Raw genomic sequence first — 22258 nt, forward strand, 5'->3', positions numbered from 1 at the left:
GGATATATACATGATTATTCATTTGGTACCTGATTATTATATGAAAAGTGCTAACATATAGCAGAGGAGGAGATTGGGGGGGGACTGGGGAGAGGTCCTGGGGAGAGTGTGTGTGTGTTAGCTACCAAATGGGGGGATTGGGTCGGGGGGTGGAGGCATTGGTTGGGGTTAGTACTTGTGTATGAAGGGAAAAGCATCTCCAATTGGACAACAGTCTTTTTTTTTTTGCCTCAGTTCAATACTAAAGCAAAGTAGGCTCGATTATGTTAGCAGCGAGCAAGAAAAGGTGTGTGAATGTGTCAAAATCTAGGGACATGTGACTTTTGAACACCAGTGTCCTTATATAGTTAGAAAAGGTAATCTAAGAGGATTAAAATGAGCCATTGTACATCATTCTACAATTTAAAATAAGTAATTCATGAGCAATATTGCAAACAGTGTTTTCCCATGGTAGTTACAAGCTATGTGCCCACCGGCAACTATAGTTGCCGCTTGCACAAATTTGCCCATAAACAAAAAACTATTCATCCCAGGTACAAAATTCTTTTTTGGGGTTATTCAAGAGACTCGTATGATTAAATACATATGTACATATCAAGGTTGAAAACATCATAATTTAAATAAAATGAGCTCTTTCTGGGAGGGTTTGCTGCCGCCATGTTCTCGGGAGGAAGGGGCAGGAAGTCGATGATGTCATTTGACAGGAAGCACTTGCAAACTTATTTTTTTTTCTTAAAACCTTTGTCTAAGTTGTCTAGTATCATATAATTGAAGAAAACTATATGAGTAACATATAGATTTTTTATTTTGAGTAGAAAATGACAGCCATAGACTTCGGCAACTATAGTTGCCGGTGGGCTTAAATGGGTTAAAAATGTCAGCTGTGACGCTGTGGTATTTCTCACTGTCTTCTGAGGGTTTATAGAGCGAGACATTAATCCATTCACTGAGAAAATAATCTACACATTAATCCACAAGGAAAAGCATTGTTAGCCGCTGCCGCCATCAAAAAACTCCAATGAAAAAATGAAGAACCTTTAGAACCACATAAAGTGTGTGAAGATCCATCCCCTAAATGAACAAGTTCTTCAGCTGGTGATGGTCCTCTGTAGAATCAGACAATATTTTGAAGAACCATTTAGGAAGCAGTATTTTTCTGAGAGTGACTTCATATAAAGGTCTCTTCATATAAAGGTCTGACACATGTAAGATCGTTGGAGTGGGTAATGTTGACCCAGGGTCAGTGTGCTATATGTCTCCAATGGCGGACCAATTCATGCCAGTAAAAAACAACAACAACAACAACAACAATAAATAAATAAATAAAAAAATAATGAATGAAAAGTTCCTACTAACATCAGTCCAAACAGTTTCCCTCAAAGACCAAAGACCTGAAAACTATGACTCCTGTTAAAACAAAATGATCCAGGAGCAATGAGGTATAATCCAAATTGTCAGACACCATGAGACTTTTACTAAATATTAAATCATGATTAAGATCTTGAACTTTCATCCTTAAGGGTACATGGCCTGGTATGATATTCAACTCAAAGACTTAAGACTCATAACAAAAACTTAAGACTAATACTTTTAGATATTTAAATGGTTTCTTGGGGCATTTTTATTGGCATTGACTGGGCACATCCTGCTCTCACAGTGGTAGCTAAAAGGAGGGTAAAGTAAGATGTCCATTTCCAGTTATTATTGTAAGGCAAACAACCAGCAGTATGATCAAAAAGCAGTTATATCTTCAGAGATAAGTTGAAGATGTATTGCATATATAGACTATAGACTATAAAACATGTGGACATCAAACTATGTCATCAATAATGTAGAGATAAACAAAAAGGGGGACAAACTATGTCCTGAACAAAGAAAAATTTGAGTGAAAAAAAATGTGAAAAAATTATGTGTATAGCATTTATATATGCCTTTACCCTTTTAAATATATCCTATCCTCATACAACTTATATAAATTGATGTGGATTTCCTATGAATATGTGCTGTAAAATTTCTGTACTCTGTATTTATGCAAATTAAATGGTGGGTCCACTACATACCCAGCAGCAACTGCAAAAACATGTTCAAGCAGCGATTCAGTAAAGGCACATTACATTTATAAAGTTGCTGTGTGTTCTCAGACAGGCGCTGAGTCTCCATAGAAACTGCCTCAAGGTATATTTTACAGCCTGTTGAACCAACTCAGGAGGGTTTCCTACTTCACATGTCTGCCTCCTCTTTCACAGCCATACTCTATTGGTCTGTAAGAACAACACATATACTGTCAGTGCCGACTCTCTGTGTAAAAGTAATTGGTTTCATTGGAAAGTGGATAAATAGCGGTGGCTGGTTGTGGAGGGCGTCCTGCCGAGTTTGACCGCTCTTGGGTTAATCACAGTCGCTCCATCGCTGGAAGTCTTCCCAGTCAGCACTGGCCACCAGCCACTAAAACCACTGACTTAACAGCCTAGTCTGACTGTTAAACTGCAGGGAGAAGAGGGGGAACTGGGGGACTGAGGAAAAATTACACTAGGAGATAGAAGTGCAGATTAAAAGTTTTCTATTGTGGTCTGTCAAACACTGATGTAATGGAGGTTAAGTTGGCTCACCCATTTTGAAAAATGTGATATTATGTCACATCCTCCCCAGCTGTTCTGTAGGACAGTAGTGGTTCTATCTTCCTCTCATTGTTACTGAGTGCTGGATACTGGCTGGATGCTCCAAATGCTAACTGATAGCCTCCTGCCATTGAGCTGGACTTCCCCCCAGCTAACATTCTTAAAATTACTCACAAATTGTTCAGTAAACACATTTCAATGGTAGAACTATTTTATTGTGCAGTCTAAGCTCTCTGTTCAGTTGCAGCAGTGGCTGGTTGATGGCCACCAGGTACGGGAAATACATGTCATACAGGGAATTGGAGGAAAAGAAAAAGCTAGCCACAACATGACCTACCAGCTATCTTTTAGTACTCAGGATAAAGTTATTTTGGTCCTGAAGAAAGCAAACAATAGTAAACTCAGGCAATTTACTTCTGTCTCTGTGCTGGCTACTGCTGCTCTGGTGCAGAGTAGCCAGCACAGAGAGAGGAAGATAGCATCACTACTGTCCTTGTAAGGGGGGTGGGGGGTGGGGTGGGGGGCACTTGCGAACTTGAAACTATGTTAAATCTGTTAATAGCACAGTTTTCAAAATTGGTTGACTACCCCTTTCATATAACGCTTCTAGATATTTAGAGGTAGCTCTGTCCATGTCAGCACAACTGCCAGGGCAATACTAATACTAATGTTTTAACATTTGCTGTGGAGCTGTTGTGGGCTACAGGCGAACTTGAAACTATGTTAAATCTGCGCACAGTCCCACATAGCCTTACTGATGAATACTCCAGACTGTATGGCTGTTTATCAGTCTCCTCCACTGTAATTTTACAAAAAAAAAAAAAAGACCGAGCTGCCGTTTCAATTCCATAAACTAACTATTTTCTGCACGCCGGCTTTTGTTTTTGATTGATTTGACGTCCGCATAATGCTGACTTTCTCCATCCCATCGGCTGACTGAAACGGGCTTTTTGTGCCATTTGACGCTCTCACACACACAGCTGCATTTGTCTTGCAAATCCATCCCCGCTGCGCCGCGTTCAGACGAGGAAAAGAGAGCAGTCGGACATCAGTGAAGTTCAAGCCAGCGAACAAGCGGAGAGGCTGTTCCATAGCAGCCGCTTTTGTCGATATCAAAACGGAGAGCTGGTGAAAAATGATGCATGCTTTTACACCTCTGAATCCTGGCAACTGACAGAGGGAGAAGAAGTGTGTGTGTGTGTGTGTGTGTGTGTGTGTGTGTGTGTGTGTGTGTGTGTGTGTGTGTGTGTGTGTGTGTGTGTAGGGGGGTGACTTCCCCCTCCCCAGAGGCTGAAGTCAGTGTTGGGCAGGAACAAAAGAGCCCCGGACACTTTTAACCCGGGCTGAAACGGGTTGAGTGTCCTCTAGCGCACGACGGGGATCAGCAAGCCCAGATTGTACGGAGATGGATGGAGACGCACACGTACAAACGGCCGTGAATTCAATTAGCATATTTGCAATTTATCACATTTTTTATGAAGTTATTCAAGGACATTTTTAGAGTGCTAAAAAGATAATCGATCATTTTTCAACGGGCCATATGGCCTTTAAGCGTTATTTTGCGCAGTGAGAAAGAGCTTTAAAAAAAAAAAAAAAAAAAAAATTAGAAGAAAGAATGAAAATAGTTCATATTTTGATAGTTGCTGTCGGAAAACTGGTTGTTCCTCCCATTCAAACTTAAAAATAATTAAGCGCATGAATTTAAATGTGAACTAATAGACTAAATTTAGTTACTGGAAGACCACAGCTTTTTTTCTTTTGTCTTTTTTATGCATTTAATTACCGAATAAAATAAAATTTAAACAAAAAACACAACCCGGTGTCCTTCATTTCCATAACTTTTCAAAAGAGCCTCCTCCTGAAAAGACTGTAATATTTCATGACGGGGCACGCAAAAGCTGTGCACAATGCCTCTCATATCCACCCTGCTTTCAGCTCGAACAAAGATCATAGCAAGACGTCTTTATGGCTAATTCAGTCAAAGGCGCATCTCCCGTCCTCCGGTGCGGAGGTCAGCCCGCCGTGTTCAGTCCACCGGGGGGCTTTCAGAAGCCAGAGGCGGCCAGCTGGCTCCGTGACACCGCCACCACACACTCCCACATCCCGGTACAAAACATTCGGTCGGTTCCAAAGCCAAGATGCACCTATAGGGCGAGTTTCATATTTGAATACAAAAAAAAAAAAAAAAAAAAAACTTTCCGTTTTGAGAAAGCTTGGATTGGAGCTAAAAAGCAACATTACCACTGCTCCAGCTAACTTCTTGAGGTGGGTGTTGACGGTCCCACTAGAATAACTAGCAGTAACTACTGGAAATATGCCAAAAAGATAAATCCAAGCCTTTTCCTCGTCATGAATTTCACACAATTTTGAGTTAATGAAACTAATAATAAAATCATAAATTGAGTTTAATTTAACAAAACAAGATTCTCCATGGAATAGGTTTTATTTTTTTCCAAAGGAATAAAAAATTGCAATAGCACTGTATTGCATCAGTGGAGTATAACGTCATTGCGTCATTTCAGCGCCTGCACCCATCGGTGGTGCTTTTCAACATGTTTCACTGGTTTCTAGTAAGCATGCTGGAAAGTAACACCAGTGTATACTGCAAAAAATAAATCCATTTTAACCATGAATAGAAGTAACTACTGATATAATAAGAGAACTACTGTTAATATTGTGCATGTTTAAGTTAATTTTTAAAGGAACACGGTGGCCATCGACATGATGGAGATATCGCAGCCCATCTATGAAATTCATGACACTGGAAGCTAATTCATTTTACCTAAATTATGGCCGAAACAAAACAAAGCTACCTTGGTTTTAGGCTGACTTCTGGCTCACATCACACACCTGAACAGACTGCTCAAAGTCACTCTGTACCAGCGCCCAGACAACCACTCACTGCTGCTTGAATGAGGCCACAGGACTGATTGATATGGTTTTTATGGGATGTAATCTGTCACTGGTGCTCCCATGGGTGACTGAGACAGAGCCCACCGCACGTGCGACTTCTTAGCGCTCAGCCGACGCACGGTTACGCAGTGAGCCGATACCTGAAATACCTTCATTCAGCTTTTACGCACGAAAGCGTAGCACAGACGTTAGGAGTTAATTAAGATTTACTCCTTTTTAGAATAACTACACTGCTGCATTTTTTCCATCCTGCGTTCTCTTTCCTACTTCAGGCGTCCCCTGCCCCCAAAATTTGACAATCCACGTTTGTACTAATCCGTGCTAAAATGAACTTGTATATTTTGACTCGTTAAAACACACTTTTAACGTGAACGAACTGCAAGAGCAAAAAATATTTTGCGATAATGTAGCTCCCTCTGCTCCGGAGGTTTTATAGGGCTGAAAATTACTCCATGCGCACTCACTGCAGTCCAAGTCTACCCATACGTTGCCATGGATATCCATGCGCAAAATGAACAGCCATTTGGAGCAAATCCAAGGCAAAATCTAACTCTTGAAGATTATTTTTTAAAATAAATTGCCCTCAAATGTATGCCAACGTACCACAGAAATGTGTTATTGTCTTCCCATTGCACGGCCACTATTGTTTTCCCCTTTAATCGACCAGATTTTCTGAATGGGAAACCCTGCCCGTGCGCCTCGGAGCCACTTGTTGCCTCGCATAAAGTTGGAGCTTTTGAGAAGTTAAATATCCCGGAAAGAACACAAGTTACCATCTCAAGGGCTTCTCTGGGACAAAAGACTAGCGCCTTAGCACCATATGCTTAATGGCTACAGCCGTCCAGCCATTATTAAAGGCAAAAAGTGGTCCTTTAAAAGTTGGAAAGGCTCCTTTATTTGAGTTAGATGGAGCACTTGCGCACAAAACCAGAAGCGCGCCTCGCCATTGACTCGCCCCTTTTTCTTTCTTTCAGGAGTCTGAAGCGGCCACCGTCATCCCCCGTTTCATTACAGCATAAGCTTTTCATCACCCGGCTTTGTTCTCGGTGAAAGTAATGCTGCGAATCAAAGAGATGACAATATTTTCCATCAGCTTGGAGACCCTGGACAAGAGCCCTCGAGCTTTGGCAAAAATCAGGGCCGGTTATTCATCCTGTCACTACGCACCTGTGGTCCCGCATTCAAAGTATACAAACCTGTCCCTATTAACATTAATTATTCACAAACAACACAAAGGCTGAAATAGAGCAGGTTGAAGTCTGTTTATGGCTCCTAAATGTTTTTTTCCTCTGAAGATGTGCCCAAAGCCTTTTTCTCTCTCTTGCTCGCAACCGAGTGCCCGTCTCTCTCTTTCAGACTTGAGTAGCCCTACAGTTTCATTTCTCAATCGCAGCATCTGCTTAGTCTTACGGATCAAAATATGACACAAAACATACCTAACAGAGGATTTGTTAAATCCCGGTAATGAGTGATCAACGCGGGAAACAATGATTCAGGATGGTAAGAGCCGTATGGTGACGGGGGCACCCAGATAGTTTGCTCTGTTGTGGAGAAAACGCCAGGTGATGACAAGAAAATCACCGTCCCAAGGAAGAGAACACACCAAATCCTCCTCCTTTCTCTCCTTGAAAAATTAGCAGACATAAATTTAATTGGCTTATCAAGGCGCAGCGAAAAGACCTCGCTTTTAATTGGCTAGGGGCGCACAAAACAAACCCAGGGAAATGTTTAGCCTGGCTGGCCCGCACTGCGCTTTCAGCCCGGTGTCACATCATTGAAAATGTGTTTTATTATTGCAAAACGTCATGCTTTACAGTTGCCATATTGTGTGTCGGACAATGGCCGATGGAACATTAAAGACGTGGAAAACGGTGCCAACCCGTCTCGAAGACACTGCGAGGGCCTCTCTCTTTGCTTGCTTTTAGGCAGCTGCTGTCCAGGGATTCAGGCGCAAGGAGAAGAAAAGAGACAAAGTTTGAAATACCAGGTGCATCTCCGGAGTGCAACGACGGAGACCGACACGGACTACGCTATAAAGATGTAATTTAGATCGGGAGACGCTCGCAAAGGCCACGTAGAAGAAAAGGGCGCAAGGGAAGGAGAGGATGAGCACAGCCTGGCTGGCCACCTCCCCTCCCCGCCGCACATCCCCCCTCCGTCTCTCTGGCTGCTGAGCGAGCTGACACCTGTTGATTACACCCAGAGAATACCCAAAACCCCGCATGAGTCCAAATGTGAGCGTCCTGGCGCCGGGATGGACTCACGGTGGCTGAGCTGGAGTCTGGGCTCTACAGCTGGATTCCCGGTGCCACCCCGGAGAACCGGCACCGAGGGAGGGGGTGCTGCAGAATGTGGGAGTGCAGCGATATCAATGACATCTATTAGTCAGTTATTTCCCAGTGAGATAATCTCTGGATCAAGCTTATTTGCAGCGTCTGCGAATCTTGTTTGGCGTCTCTCCCGGTGGCTTAACGCGGATTTGACAGCATTATCAACCGAGGCGATGGGATTAGCCGTCAACTTTCCTTTGATTAATGTATCTGTTAACCGGTCTCCCGGGCTATTAAAACATCACTCCTTCCTCTCCCCGTCTTGATACCGGATTAGACTCATATGGACGTCTTTTCTCTATTATATGATTGTCAGTTTTGGTTTTACCTCTGCAGACACACACTGCTGTCATCAGCTGATGCGTAAAGTTGCCAAGCACTGCAGTTTCCTGCATGCTTTTGAGACATCAAAATAAACCTTCGCCCTGTTAGAAAAGGACAGTTTCAAAGTGTTATGGCTCCGTGCACATGCAAATGCCAGCTCTGCCTTCCCATGCCATGCCATGCCATGCCATACAGCTCCTTATGACTCCTCTATACGCACACACACACACACACACACACACACACACACACACACACACATATATATATATATATATATATATATGATGCCTTTAAAGATGCATCTGCTGGCCACACAAAAATACACTGGTCTGCAGATTATTTAAAAAAAAAAATGATGCAATTTTGCACTTATGAGTAGAAGCCTCTGTGAGCGCTGCATGGGAAGGTGTAAATGCAGAGTAAATCCACTGATTAATTAATTAATTAATTACTTGCAAATATCCAGAGCTGGTTTTCAGTTTTTTATTTGCTGACTTTTTACTGACTTCGGGGAAATCCCCAAACACACACACACACACACACACACACACACACACACACACACACACACACACACACACACACCACGAAAACATCAAAATGACCCCACAAGCTTCTTTGTGGTGATTACGGTGTTAGGTTTTCCATTCTTGTAATGTGTTATTAGTTAGTTTAAATAGAGTGCCATTACTAGGTTTATTTCACGCTTACTTGTTGTCAGCACAAAAAGGAAAAACCCAGTGACATCTAGTGCAATAGATACCAGTAGATACCGCAATGTAAGAGTTTTCATGCTATTGAAAGTTGACTGTCATTAAGCAGACCCCAGTTTCAGGTGATTTTTCTCAAAGGGAACCCTGACAGAAGACGATATTTCGGTTTGTTTTAAATGGTGAGATTAAATTTAAAGAATCACTTATTATTTATTTATTTATTTGTTTGTGGATCATAGCTATGTCTAGCTCTAGTGAAATTAATTTACTGTGGACCCTTGGGAGACAGTCAACGACCCATGGGGGTTCCTGGATCCCACTGCAGTAAAACCACTGCAGTATTGGCTATAAGAGATTACCTCCCTGTTTCAAAATGAAATCGTCAGTATTGAGTTGCATTTACACACTTTGCAGCGCAGGTTGGGCTGCAGCGTTTTTAAGCAGTTGTTTCCAATAATGAGTAAGTTAATAAAGTAACGCTGCATGCAGCAGCAGCAGCACAGTACAGACTGCTCGCTCTTTTCTCTGTCCCTGTGTGTGTGCAGCAGGTAGTGAAAGCAGCGCAGCCTCTCTGTATGGTGAATTGCTGGCCTTTCAGCACAGCGCCAAGCCTTTCTCAACCAAATCACCGCTTGGCATGCTCCTCTAACGTCCAGCGCGCCGGAGAAATAAAGGAAATAAAACCTGTCAGACAGTAAAATGGTCGTCTCCTTTAAAGCCTTGCCAAGCCCGCAGCCGGAGTGACAAGATAGCCGGAGTATTTCAGCCTGTCCCTTCCGCTTGGCTGCGACCGCACCAAAGGATGTTGAGAGGCGTTTTGCGCGGCGCACACAAACCCATCAAGCGGCACAATGGCGTTTAGGTGCGAGATCCTACAATGCTACCACTGTTTTAACCCCCAGCCTCTGCTGTCGCTGCTGCACTCAGTCAGAGGGGAAACATCCCTCCTTGCCAAACACATGAAGATGCTGAGCATTGACGTCCTACCATTTGACTTTCTAATGGCTGTAATAGGATTACATGCTCTTGTCGCGCTGGTAATGAGACGCTAATGCCGGACAGACTCAGAAGACCCATGTGAGGGGGAAACACACCGAAAATAGTAGGCTGTTTGGCACATTCGGATTATGTCTTTAAACGCGGTTACAAAGCAAAATGATGCTGAAATGTTCAAATATAGACCCAAGTTCTCTCTTTTGCCTAATTTGTACAGTATGCCACTATACGCAGTGTCTTCCAAATGCACCGATGTTTGTTTCGTTTAAATTTCATTCCCATAAATATTACGTCGATAAATTCTGTTAAATGCTCTACTTTTGCCAACTTGGTCCAAGACAAGAAAAAAATGCATTTTTGCTGTCGCTGCTACCATACCCATGCAGCTCGTTGGGTTGCAGAGTAATGATAAATAGAAATGTCAATCAACCTACCTGCCATACTACACCTTTTTGTTTTAAAAAAAAAAAAAAATTCCAAACTGTCCATTAAATGCAAAAAAAAAAAAAAAAAAAAAAAAAAGTTCCAAGATGGCTCTTTGCAGCAGTGGCGAGTCAGAGGCAGACTTACTGGTTTTTCGGGCACACTTGGGCATATATGTGGCTGTGTGTTGTGGTGGTGGTATGGGGGGGCTGGACATAGAGGAGGCCAAGGAGACACATGTTGGAGGGATGCCGCTACCACGGGAAAAATCTGGCCCGGGAGCACCTGGCAGCACAGAGCGGCATTCAACAGCCTTCCCCAGTCTGACATCCACCAAACTGCTGCATGGGCGTCTGGCCTTTAAACACCTTCAGCTGTTGTGGGTATACAGTTTATTCTCATTAGCATCTAATTTGCATATTTATGTCATGATATTGTGCTGCGTTAGGACGGAATGAATTGTCATTTCACCCCCTCCCAACTCCCTGTCATTCATTCATTCAGCCTTCTGGGTATGTAGTAAATCTATTATAGGGCTGTTGATTAGGCCCAGTGACCTGGCTTATCCATAGATGATGATATTTGCTCTATATTTAATCATCTAGTCTACCAATTGCATAGACGCAATGTTATGTCGTTTCTAGATATCTCTATTTCTCTGTTAGAACATGCACACTGACATGCTGATGTTTATCCCTTTGCTCCTCCAGGCTTTGAAGAATTTGCACGGCTTATGATTCTTCCATAAGTAAACTATATGAAAAAAATTATGAATTAAAATATCTGATAAATTATAAGTTTTCAGAAGTCCCCCATTTGTCCTTATATGCAAATCAGAGTTGTTGCAGTGATGTAAGTAAACGATATTCATAGATTAATTTCTCCCCTTTCTACTGACATCTTTTTAGAATTTTGTTATAGGATACTCCCATTCTTTTTGATGGTTTGGATGTTTGTTTGTTTTTTTTTGTTTGTTTGTTTGTTTTTTTGTTTGTTTGTTTGTTTTTGCTTTTTTAGCATTACAACAACGATAACAACATCAACAGCAACAACAGTAATAATAATGGTGATGATGATGATGATGATGATAACAATAATAGCATCACCACCTACAACAATAATAATAACGCATATTTCAATCATTGGGAGTTTTTATTTGCAGATTGCATATAAATATAAATCGTTGTACAACAATATAAAAATAGTGTTTACTCTCACATTCATTGCCATTAAATTAAAACATATATTACCAAAATTACGAAGAAAAAAATTAAATACATAGCTTCTACATGATTGCCAGTTGCCTGAATTACAAAAATAAAGAATATCCACGTCATATAAATATTTACAAAATTATTGAGTATCAACGACTACACATAGTGTTCACATTTGTTTTTTGTTTTTTTACAATGCGCGCTTAAGTGCGCATTAACAAACATTAACATAATCCATTATACTTTTCACATTTACAATGTGCGTTTTGCAAGACTAGTCAAAGCAGCGAGACTCGGCTCAGTGTCTGTGCGTCTAGGCCACCAGGCTGAAGGGAGGCTCGTTTTCAATGTCGGTGAGGCCGGCCTTGCTATGAAGTTTGCGGGGGTCCTCCGGCGTCCAGACCTTGGCGGTGCGGATGATGTTCTGCTCCCGGAGCTGTTTTTCATCCGACCAGGACAGAGAGTGCCCCGCCAGGGGGGGCAGGCCGTAGTCCGGGTCGCTTGGGGAGGGAGACCCTGGGTGGAGAGGGAGGGAATGGTGAATTACGATCAGCATCATGTTTATTCAACATCATAAATCATTACACTCTTTTTTTGTTGTTGGTGGTGTATTTTTTCTCTGCATCCACCCCATTGCCACACAGGGCTCAATAAGGTTTCTCCCATTTTTTTTTTTATCATCTTCTGTTGCTATTGCTGTCACTGTAGCTCCTAGTAGAGTCTGGTAAATGATTCTCTGCGCTTCTAATTCTATCACAACTTTCCAGCATCTCCACAATGAGCTGTAATTAGCAGTCAAGGCAGAAAGTAGCTTGTAAATGAACCTACTTGTGCCTCTGTGACAGATGATGACTTTCTTGGGCTGAGTGTGCGCCTCGCTGTTGGAATTCCTGATGGGCAGATCCGACTGCACCAGCTCGGCCAGGAAGTTGATATAGCCGATGGCCAGGCGCAAAGTGTCCACCTTGGAGAGACGCTTCTCGTAGGGCAGGGTGGGGATGTGGGAGCGGAGCCCTTCGAAAGCGTCGTTGATGGACTGCATCCTGCGCCGCTCCCTGACGTTGGCCGCCTGCCTCAGCTGCTGCATCTCCATCTCGGACCTCATCCGCCTCCGCCGCTTCAGTAACGGGCCGCCGTGGTGACCGCCCATCTGAGGGGAGAGTTCCGGCGTGCTGTCAGCGCAGCCGTACGAGAAGGTGGACGACGAGGAGGAGAACGACAAGTTGCCGATGTCGTAGTCCCCATCGTGGGGCGCCGCTCTGCTGCCGCTATCCTTGCTATAATAGTCTTGGAAATGGCTGGTCAGGAAGTCGACGTCCTCGTCCAGAAAGTCATCCGTGTCCAAATGTCCGTCTCTGGAGGACTGGTCCGTAAAAAACTCATCATCGTCGAAATAAGGAGGGGAGGAGAACGAGTCGAGTGCGGAGAAAGGGTCCAAGACACTGTCCATCTTTATGTGCTTCTCTCTCCTGTCGCCAGTAGCCTAACAATGACACCGAGCAGCCGTTGTTCTTTTCTTTTATATTCCTCGCTGCTTGGATGTTGCTTGACGGTCAACAGTTAGTTTTAGTTGAAGAGCCGGCACGCGAGGGTTCTTTATAACAACATCCACAGTCGCGTGCCGGTTGCTAGGAGCGCCAACCAATCAGAGCTCGGTCCGCGAGGCGCACCTCAAGATAATCCGCGTGACGCCCCGCCCCCGTCGGCCAGAGCGCTGCTCGGACCTCTAACCTCCTCCTGAGGCTTCTGCACTAAACTCTGTTCAGAATCTGCCAGGTTTATGTTGTCTTGCGTATGTCCTGGCAAATTTACGCAGTCCTGAAATAGAACCAAACATGCCAAGGCCTTTCTGCGCACCAGAATTTGCCTGATCCTGCAAACAGCACAATATCCCTAAATAGATGTTCAGCTTTGACAGTCGGTTCCGCTGTTTGCGCACCATTTTCTCACAGAAAAAAAAAAATGCACTGCAGTGAGCAGTGTGAACTATACAAAACTACAAAACTGAAAACTGAAATTGAAGAAACTGATGCACTGATTGCATGCTGAAGTAAGGAGAGCATAGCCCACCTCGTCCATCCGGAAACGTGAAATCATATTCTCTCACAGCCTATCTCCTGTGAGAAAAAAAAATCTAAAATTTCCAGAATTTTAAATAGAGTTTGGTTTCTCTTTATAATAGAGGTTACCGTATAACCTAACCAACACATTATAAACAAACATCCTTGTGTGAAAGCACATTTTTTGAGAATCATTTTCCCATTTCAAAAAGCGACATTGTGAAACAGGCTCCTGCAAATAAAACCCGCTCACGATAACTGTTTAATCGCGAAGTTAGATTTAAAAAAAAAGAACAACCATTAACATTTTCAGTCCACAGCCAGCTCGTACCTCATTGTCCAATTATAAAAGTCTTATCACAGGCGGTGAGACTTATATTTCATATCATATTTCTCGATTTAACCTCTCTGCTCTCTATCTGCTGTGGTTTGTCAATTGAAATGTTCCCATTCGCCTATGCACAAACAGGCTTGATGAACTGCAGACACAGACACAAACTGTCAACTTCAACAGACCTTCCTCAATCACCTGCTGACATATCTTGTTTGATTATTTAATAATTTAATAGGCCTATTATCCCACATGCTGCCTTTATGAAAGCTACCTGTTGCTGTCAGGATCTGTCTGCTTGCTGGACACACACACACACATACACACACACACACACACACACACGCACGCACGCACGCACGCACGCACGCACGCACGCACGCACGCACGCACGCACGCACTTGAGTTTTACCTTTAAATGGCACATGGCTTTAAACTCCCAGGGAATCCTAGGCCTATTTAATTTCACAGTGTTATTGTTATAATATTGGTCTATGTCATAATCTTCATCATTAGTAGTAGTAATAGTAGTAACAGCAATAGTATTGATTTTGCTAAGGCTTGATGTGCCTTAAATGTATTTTTCCAAACAAGCACTCTTAAATCAGCTTTATTCACACAACGGGTTTAAAATGCAAAAGCAGTTTGTAGTGAAGTGCTTTACAAAACAGAGGGAAACACACCAAGGAGGATGGAACATCATCTGCTACAATTAAAAGCACCAAATAAGAGCAACAGAGCATAAAATAACATGTCATGACATAATGTAAAGCCAGTGCGTTTACAACACAGTTTTTATGTCTTGAGGGTCAAAGGTTACAACGAGGCTTGACATTCATCTTCTGCTTCGTATTAGTATTAATATTAGTATTTTTTGGTAGAAGTAGTAGTAGTAGTAGGCTACTAACTTTTTTCTTTTCTATCTGGATCTGTAGCACGGAATAGAAAAACAAACAAACGAAAAACAAAAAACAAAATACAAATAAACAGGCCAGCGATGTGATTTCTCCTTGCATATTCTTGCATAATATTAGACGACTTGAAAGCACTGAGCAGTTCTATCATTTTGCAGAATGTGAATGTTGTTGCACGTGGCTCCATCCTGCAGCGCGCACCAGAACATCCTGGCTGGTGATGTGCACAAGAGCCCTTACCTCCACACTCATTTATTTGGCAATAAGTGGGCAGTGCTCCTGCCATAAATACATGCACCAGTAAAGTGGTCGATGCGCCACTTGTGCCAGCCAGTCCGGTTTTATTGGGAGAACTGGTTGACAAATAAAAGCACAGTGGTGGCCCCGGGGCGCGCGCCTCACTGACACCTCACGCGACAAATTAATGCTCCCCGGTACCGGAAAATGCAAAGAAGGCTACCAACCGGTCTGGGGTCTGTAAGTAAGCATCTATTCACTCCTTTCAGAGGACAACTGAAGGGGCTCACTTTGTTCAGCCGAGAAAAAGCTCTTTTTTCAGTGACACAGAGCGTGCATGTGTGTGTGTGTGTGTGTGTGTGTGTGTGTGTGTTGGTGGCGAGATAGAAAGCTGCAGCACGGGCTACGGCCGTGGGAAGGCGGCCACTTGCGTCCCTATAGCCAGTCAATGCAACATGTCGCGTAATAAATGAGGCTTGCGCTGCTGTCGCCATAATAAAGCTGTAGCTGGGAGCCCGCATGCCTCAGAACAGACAGATGATGCGGTGTCCGACACGCACATCGCCAGGCTGGATGGTCCCAACCAGGTGCTGGACAGAGCACCTGTAAAAAAAGAGTTACATCCATCATAGCCTTTAATTATCTTCTTTTTCTCCAGAAATAGCCCGATACTTTAGACAGACTCACTCCTGTGACTTCATTCAAACAAAAAAAGGAAGGTTCTGCTTCAGTGTTTCAAGTTTGACAAAATGTTCCTTATCACTTGAAGTCACAAGATACAAACTCATTACTGCACGACTGCATGAAGCTGATAAGTAGCAGGCCTAACTATATTTACCAGTGTAAAAGTTTGTATGGTAAATGATTACAGAGGCGGTGTATTAGGCCCATAATTATCGCTACAAGACATCTTAATAACACTTGACAGTGGATTCCCTCCTGATGTTATTCCGAGTCTAACAAGGAGCCAAACTCGTCAAAAATTTAGGCTTGAAATCCTTTCTGAAAGTCTGCTTTTATTAAAATAAAATTTGCTTATTGTGATCATTATATTTACCTTGTAGTCAAACTTGCTATTTTTTCTCTTATGGGTTTGCGTATTATTCTTTACGTTCATTATGATTACATTTAAAGTATGTGGTGAAATCTTCCAAGAATTGAATTCTAGAGTAAGTTTTAAATGTTGTGCGTTCTGCAGTATTTTGTACAGAGCCTATAGTCTATATCCATGTCATAATCCATTTTTAAGATTCAAATCTGTTAACACGTCCTGCCCAAAGGCATGTAAGTGTGGATATTTTTAAATATATAGATGGTGATGAATGTATGGCTATAGGCCTACCTGAGGAACAGCCCAGAATCGTTACTGAAAATGCGCTACAAACCTTAAGTGGATTTTTTGTATGCTACTGGTTTAGGCCTGTAGAATTTTCAGGCTTTATAAAGAATTTGTACAGCATTATAGTGATCCTCACCATTCACTGAAAATGTGTGTGTGTGTGTGTGTGTGTGTGTGTGTGTGTGCGTGTGTGTGCGTGTGTGTGTGTGTGTGTGTGTGTGTTTTAGTTTAATATATTTCAGTTATACAACAAATGTGTTTCAGATGTAATAAAGTCATCATCTTTTATACAATTGCACTAAGAGCTTAACTGGCGTCTTTTAGAAATTGACGAAAACTTAAGCAGATCGAATTAATCGATTTAATGCAAATTATATGAGTGACAACTCATCAAGCCGAAATAATCGGCTGCGTATCAAGTATTAGTCAGACACTTGAGACAATTTTAATTCATATTAACCTTGTTGATGTTCATCTACACAAGTCTGATTTTGCTGTATTTTTAGTAATATTTTGTGTTAATTAAACAGGATCAAATTGGTGCAGCTTGTTTTCTAAGCCTTTGTGGGGACTTCTGAGAGATTTTCATTTTTTGCAGAACGGGGAGCTGAAGTGATAAGCAGTCAGTCCTCTGTATTTGTGTGTGTCCTCTCTGGGTTGTGTTGGCCACTCGCCGATTTACTACTAGTTCAAATAAATTCCAACAAAAGACAGCTGCTCTGTCATTCCATAAATGAAGTTTTTCTGAGATGATTGATCTGCGCCTGTGTGTGGTTTGTGTGTGTGCGTTCGTGTTCAAACTCCAGCTGATTGTCAGACTTCACTTAATTTTATCACTAAGGCAACAGCAACGTGTGTGTGTATGCTGCATTGCCATGTAGAAGAAGTGTGTGCGCCCCCAGCCCTCTCAAATACAGATTATAATTCGAACCGTGGGGTTTTTAACGCGCCGTGACCGCGCGCTCCACGTCGTCTCATTGATGAACGTGCTGCCATTCTGAGCGGCCGCCTGCACGAGCGGAGCAAGTGTTTCCGTTCCCATGCAGCCCCTCGGTCTGCAGCATGCAGCAGGCTGGACGGTGGATTAAGTGCACACCGGTCACGGTGCGCGGTGGGGGGTGTAAGGTCTTCAACACCGAGCCTATAAATCCATTTCACTTATGAGAGTTGTGGTGCAAGAAACACACTCTCACACACACCATGCACTCCCGTTTGGAATCAGCTCATCTGTCTTAACTTGCAGGGTAATAAGTGTACATTTGTCATTAAAGCCAAAGAGAATGCAGGTTGTTTATAATGGTAACATTTTACAATATGAATTAAAGTTGCCCTCTATAGTTTTGACATACACTCATCATGCACTTCATCAGCTCCACCTGTCCAGTCTAATGCAGTTCAACGCACCAGCTCTGCCATAAATTCTACCTTTTAACAAAGTTTATACTGTTCAGTTTTTGTTGACAGAGCCAGCTTCTGTACATGCAATTTTTAAAATGAAATTCCCAAATCAAAAAGGAAAAACACATTTTTTTGAAAACTCAAAACCAAACGGAAGCCCATCAAATGCTTTTTGAAGTAGGCCTAAATATGGAAATAGTTTTATAGTAAATATGCATGTAAACTGGTAATCTTTGCCATTTTTACTTCTGAGTGTAAAATGTATCTCTCAGTACTACATATTCCACCTTTAAGCATATGTTAATACTTTAACTACATGAATGACGATGAGTGAAGGCATGATCAAGCATGAATGACGTTCCTACCTGAGCTGACTGTGAGTAATCTTTGTTATATTGTAATAATGCCTTATGAAGTAATTCTGTTGATTAATACCATGAGTTTGGAGTGGGCACTCCACATGTAACTCATGTGGTACGGGGACTTTCCCCACCAAGTAAAGTCACGAGACGAGTCTATGTTTACAAATGATGACAGAATGCATAACTCTGTAAAAGTTGTAACACTCAATCATGTCCTGACTTCACTTGTGGCGGCGCATTCCTGCAGCTCATCAGGTGTGATGGCAACAAAGCCTCCTTTTCAGGTTAACAAGTTTGTTGATGGTCAGAGCGCACATAATCGAGATTTGCTTAAAAGGCTTTTTTTGTTGTTGTTGTTGTTGTTCATTTTATTTTTTAACTTTATGAAATATATCGCAAATATGAGCCATGTCAGCCTGTCGGCCTGTTAATTTCTTCTTTGCCTCAACGCGCTTTAATCTCTGCGTTACATACGTTTCACTTACATTCTACTTCATGTGTTCAAATTCTTGCCTACATGTATTTCCATAACCCAAAGTTGCTTTATTGTTGTATACATTTTGTTTGATGAGAAATTTCTGTTTCTGTTTGCGGCATTTATTTATTTATTTATTTATTTATTTAAGCATTTATTTAAGCATTTATTTAAGCATTTATTTTTGCTGCTATACCTCGATACACTTTAATTTATAGGCTATTCAGTGACTAGACTTACGCCCATATTCAGTATTGTCTTCATAACTTGTGTCAGTTTTATTTGACCTATATTCCTATGAATTTACTTCAACTGTATTGCCCTCAAAACGGTAAACTGGTTTCCCTATTTAAATTGTGTAAACTGGATGTGGGCGGCTGTACCCTTTACTTTCCTGCCTTATTGGCTGTTTCCTCAGTGCTGCTGCTGTAGTGCCTATGAGCTCTTTGGAGGAAAACTGGAAAAGGAAATCCAGAAAGTGAACTACAGCAGACAATTGTGGCGGATTAGGGAGAACTAATCCTCTCACAGCAGCGATTCAGCAGTAATCCCTGTAATCTGTGGCTATAGAGGATTATCCGATTGGATGACTAAAAGACAAATTAAAGTGATTTACTGAACAGTAATTTAACAACTTAATAAGCTGCATCTTCGACCACCACGATAACCTGTGATGCCAGCCGTTTGAAGTTATCATGAGTTACAGCTGGCTGATATTTTACGCAAATGAAAAATGTTGTAGCTTTAAATGTTGGCTAAATTAAATGACTCTGTTGAAATGTAAATTAAATGACTGTGTTGAAAGTCTTGGAGAAAGTATGGATTCATGAAATCCCCAGCCTTAATAACATGGAACGTCAAGGTGTGATTAAGGGGGTCCCAGAGGTTCTTGAGGTGGTTCTAGAGGTTTAGTTTAGTTTGGATTAGTTTATTTCGGCAAGTGTCATTAAAAATGCAACACAGATGATTCCAGAGGCTCTTGAGAAGTTTTCAGAGGGATTACAGAGGTTGTTGAAGTGGTTGTAGAGGTTCTCAAAATGGTTTCAGAGATTCCTGAGGTGGTTCCACAGGTTGTTGAGGTGGATCTAAAGGTTCTTTAAGAGTCTTTAAATGTCCTTGAGGTGGTCCCAGAGGTCCATGAGGTGGTTCCAAGCATGACTGGGTGGTTCCAGGAGTCCTTAAAAGGGCTTCTAGGGTCCTTAAGAGAGTAATAGGTCTACTTAAATTCAGTAATATTTAATTTTAATAGAAATCATTCCATTTAGATAACAGATAATCTCAAGTTCCACTCCACAATTCTACAGCTCAGTGGCTGACTAAATGAACAACCACTAAAATCTGTGGAACCAAAAATCAGATCAAAGTGCTATAGTCTCTGACAGATGACCTGCTCCACCTTTACCCACCTGTTACCTGAACACATGCATGCGCACAGCAATGATAGAGCACACACACATAACCTCCACTTGTCCTCTAACAACCTGCTTCCCTCTGTTTCCCATTCACATAAACACGAAAGCGGGTCACAGGGTGTCAGAGCAGGAGCTGCAGAGCACTGGGGAGCCCTGGGAATCCTGCCACATGCACATGGGACGCAGACAGCACACATAGTAGAGGGACTCTCGCTCTGCAAACTGACACACTAATTGTTCCTGTGGAGAGCTTGCAGGTAAACAGTCATATAACTGAACAATTACACACTATTTAAAAATGTATTACATCCTATACATTTTGCTTATATTTCAGCTAATTGGGTCACTGTAATTATGATTATCAATTTTTGGCTTACAGCAACAGCATGCTTCACATCGGAAACAGGATCCCTTAATTTTTTACACCTTGAAATAAACAGGTTTTGTACATGGATAGATATTTTGAACTACTAGAAAGCAATGAAATACACTTAATTAAAAACTTCAGTTTATGTAATTTTAGAGATCCCTTAGATAATTCTGAAACCAGAGAATCAAAAGTTATTAATTCCTTTTACCTAAAATTGATACATTTTATAATACTATTGATGAATTATCTTTGAAATGTCACTCAAAACATAAACACTTGAATTTCCACCTTAAGTAGAAGATAATATTTTTAGTACATTATATAGGCTATGCCATTTCACCTCTCCCTCAAATGCTATATTAAGAGATATCAAAACAAAGATTGAGATTCGATCCTACCTTAATTTTTCAAGTAATTTTCCTTTAATTAGTCTATGTGAAATGAAGGGGATTAAAATTATAATTGAGAACGTATTAAGGAGTGTGATGTGTTTTCAGTTAAAAACTAAGGGCATAATAAGGGTTTTGTGTTTGGTGGTGAATTCATATTGACAATACACATTAGGTATAACCACAGCATGTTACTGAGGAGCTCCACTGCAGCATTTGGAGGTTCAGTGCCTTGCTCAAGGGTTTTGACCGATTGAATTTGAGCCTGTTCACTTCTTCTCAGTTGCCCCCATGAAGAGACCAAAACAGCACTTGCCCTCCTCCCGCCTCCCCAATTCCCTTTCCCCTAAACATAACAAGCACCAACATCACACTACTGAAGTAAACACTGACAATCATAATCCTCAAAAAGTCCTGGTGGGCTGTCTTGGGTATATTCGATGGAGGGATGGAGGTGGGAGTTGAGGGGTGGGGGGGATTCCTCTGCGGCTGGGTCTAATTGATTCAAGCGTTAATCTGGTGGCTTCCAGACTAATAGCCAGGCTAATATGTGAGGAGACTGGAGAGAGTCCCGCTCTGCCCTGCGGCTGTTGATGGCTGGAGGGAGGATTGGAGGAGATTAGTGGAGATTTCTGTGTCCTGCAGGGCTACAACAACAACAGGACTGACCTGTCTGTCTGGTTAAGCAGCAAGACATGGTTGAGGAGTCCAGGGAGAGTACTGCAGATTCTTCTTAACCACATTTAAAGCAGAATTATGATTTATGAATTTGATAATTTATTTTTAATTGATTCATTGATTTAACAGGGACTAGGTACAGTTAAAAGCATAAATCTGCAAGCCATCTGATGCATTGTACAGTAGTATAGATAAATAGTTGATTTTCATCCCTAGTCCCTGCAAGTGAGCAACCTTTTCTGGTTTTGTAAAGAACCTTTCAGACCATGGTTCTTTAAAGAAACATTTTCCTAAATGGTTCAAAGGTGCATCAGAGCCACACAAACAGCTCTTTGAGGGACCAGCGATAGTTTTTCAAAGAAGAGAGAAGAGAAAAAGTACCTGGAAATAGCAGTTACTTCATCATTTTAAATGATTGTTCATTTTAAAGGAAAATAAAAGTGGCAACTGCAACTGGAAAAGTTCTTCATATGGTACTTTAGGAGATCTATTTCTCTTTCAATTTTTTTTAAAGAACCTTTTTCAAAATAGTTCTTGGCCAAGCCAGTTGCTTCAATTGTTCAATTAGTTATTTTTAAAAGTTTTTTTTTTCTATCAAATGAAAGACTATCTACTAAATAATGTGGCTCTCTAGTAATTAGTGGTTCTTTATGGAACCACAGTCTTTTAAAGAACTAATACAGAACCATTTTTTTCTGTATGTAAGATTTATATCCTGAAATCTCTAAAAAGTTTGGAATTTGAAACATTTTAAAAAGG

At 41.7% G+C, this 22258-nt stretch overlaps 1 protein-coding gene across 1 annotated transcript; it reads right to left on the minus strand.

Annotated features, from left to right (window-relative positions):
* Positions 1-11847: 11847 nt before the first annotated feature.
* Positions 11848-12984, minus strand: ptf1a (pancreas associated transcription factor 1a). The gene is made up of 2 exons (XM_030075075.1): positions 12363-12984; positions 11848-12050 (listed from the first exon to the last, which is right to left on the minus strand). Exons 1-2 carry the CDS (start codon positions 12982-12984, stop codon positions 11848-11850), a joined length of 825 nt encoding a protein of 274 aa, XP_029930935.1.
* Positions 12985-22258: the final 9274 nt, after the last annotated feature.

This window comes from Myripristis murdjan, chromosome 17 (genome assembly GCF_902150065.1).
Source record: "Myripristis murdjan chromosome 17, fMyrMur1.1, whole genome shotgun sequence".
NCBI lineage: Eukaryota > Metazoa > Chordata > Actinopteri > Holocentriformes > Holocentridae > Myripristis > Myripristis murdjan.

What these genes read in the sequence shown, in the direction of transcription:
- ptf1a (XM_030075075.1), bottom strand. Translation starts at nt 12,984, where the DNA reads ATGGACAGTGTCTTGGACCCTTTCTCCGCACTCGACTCGTTCTCCTCC. An exon ending in CATCTGTCACAGAGGCACAA is followed by an intron (nt 12,051 to 12,362) that starts GTAGGTTCATTT and finishes CTCTCCACCCAG; the next exon opens with GGTCTCCCTCCCCAAGCGAC.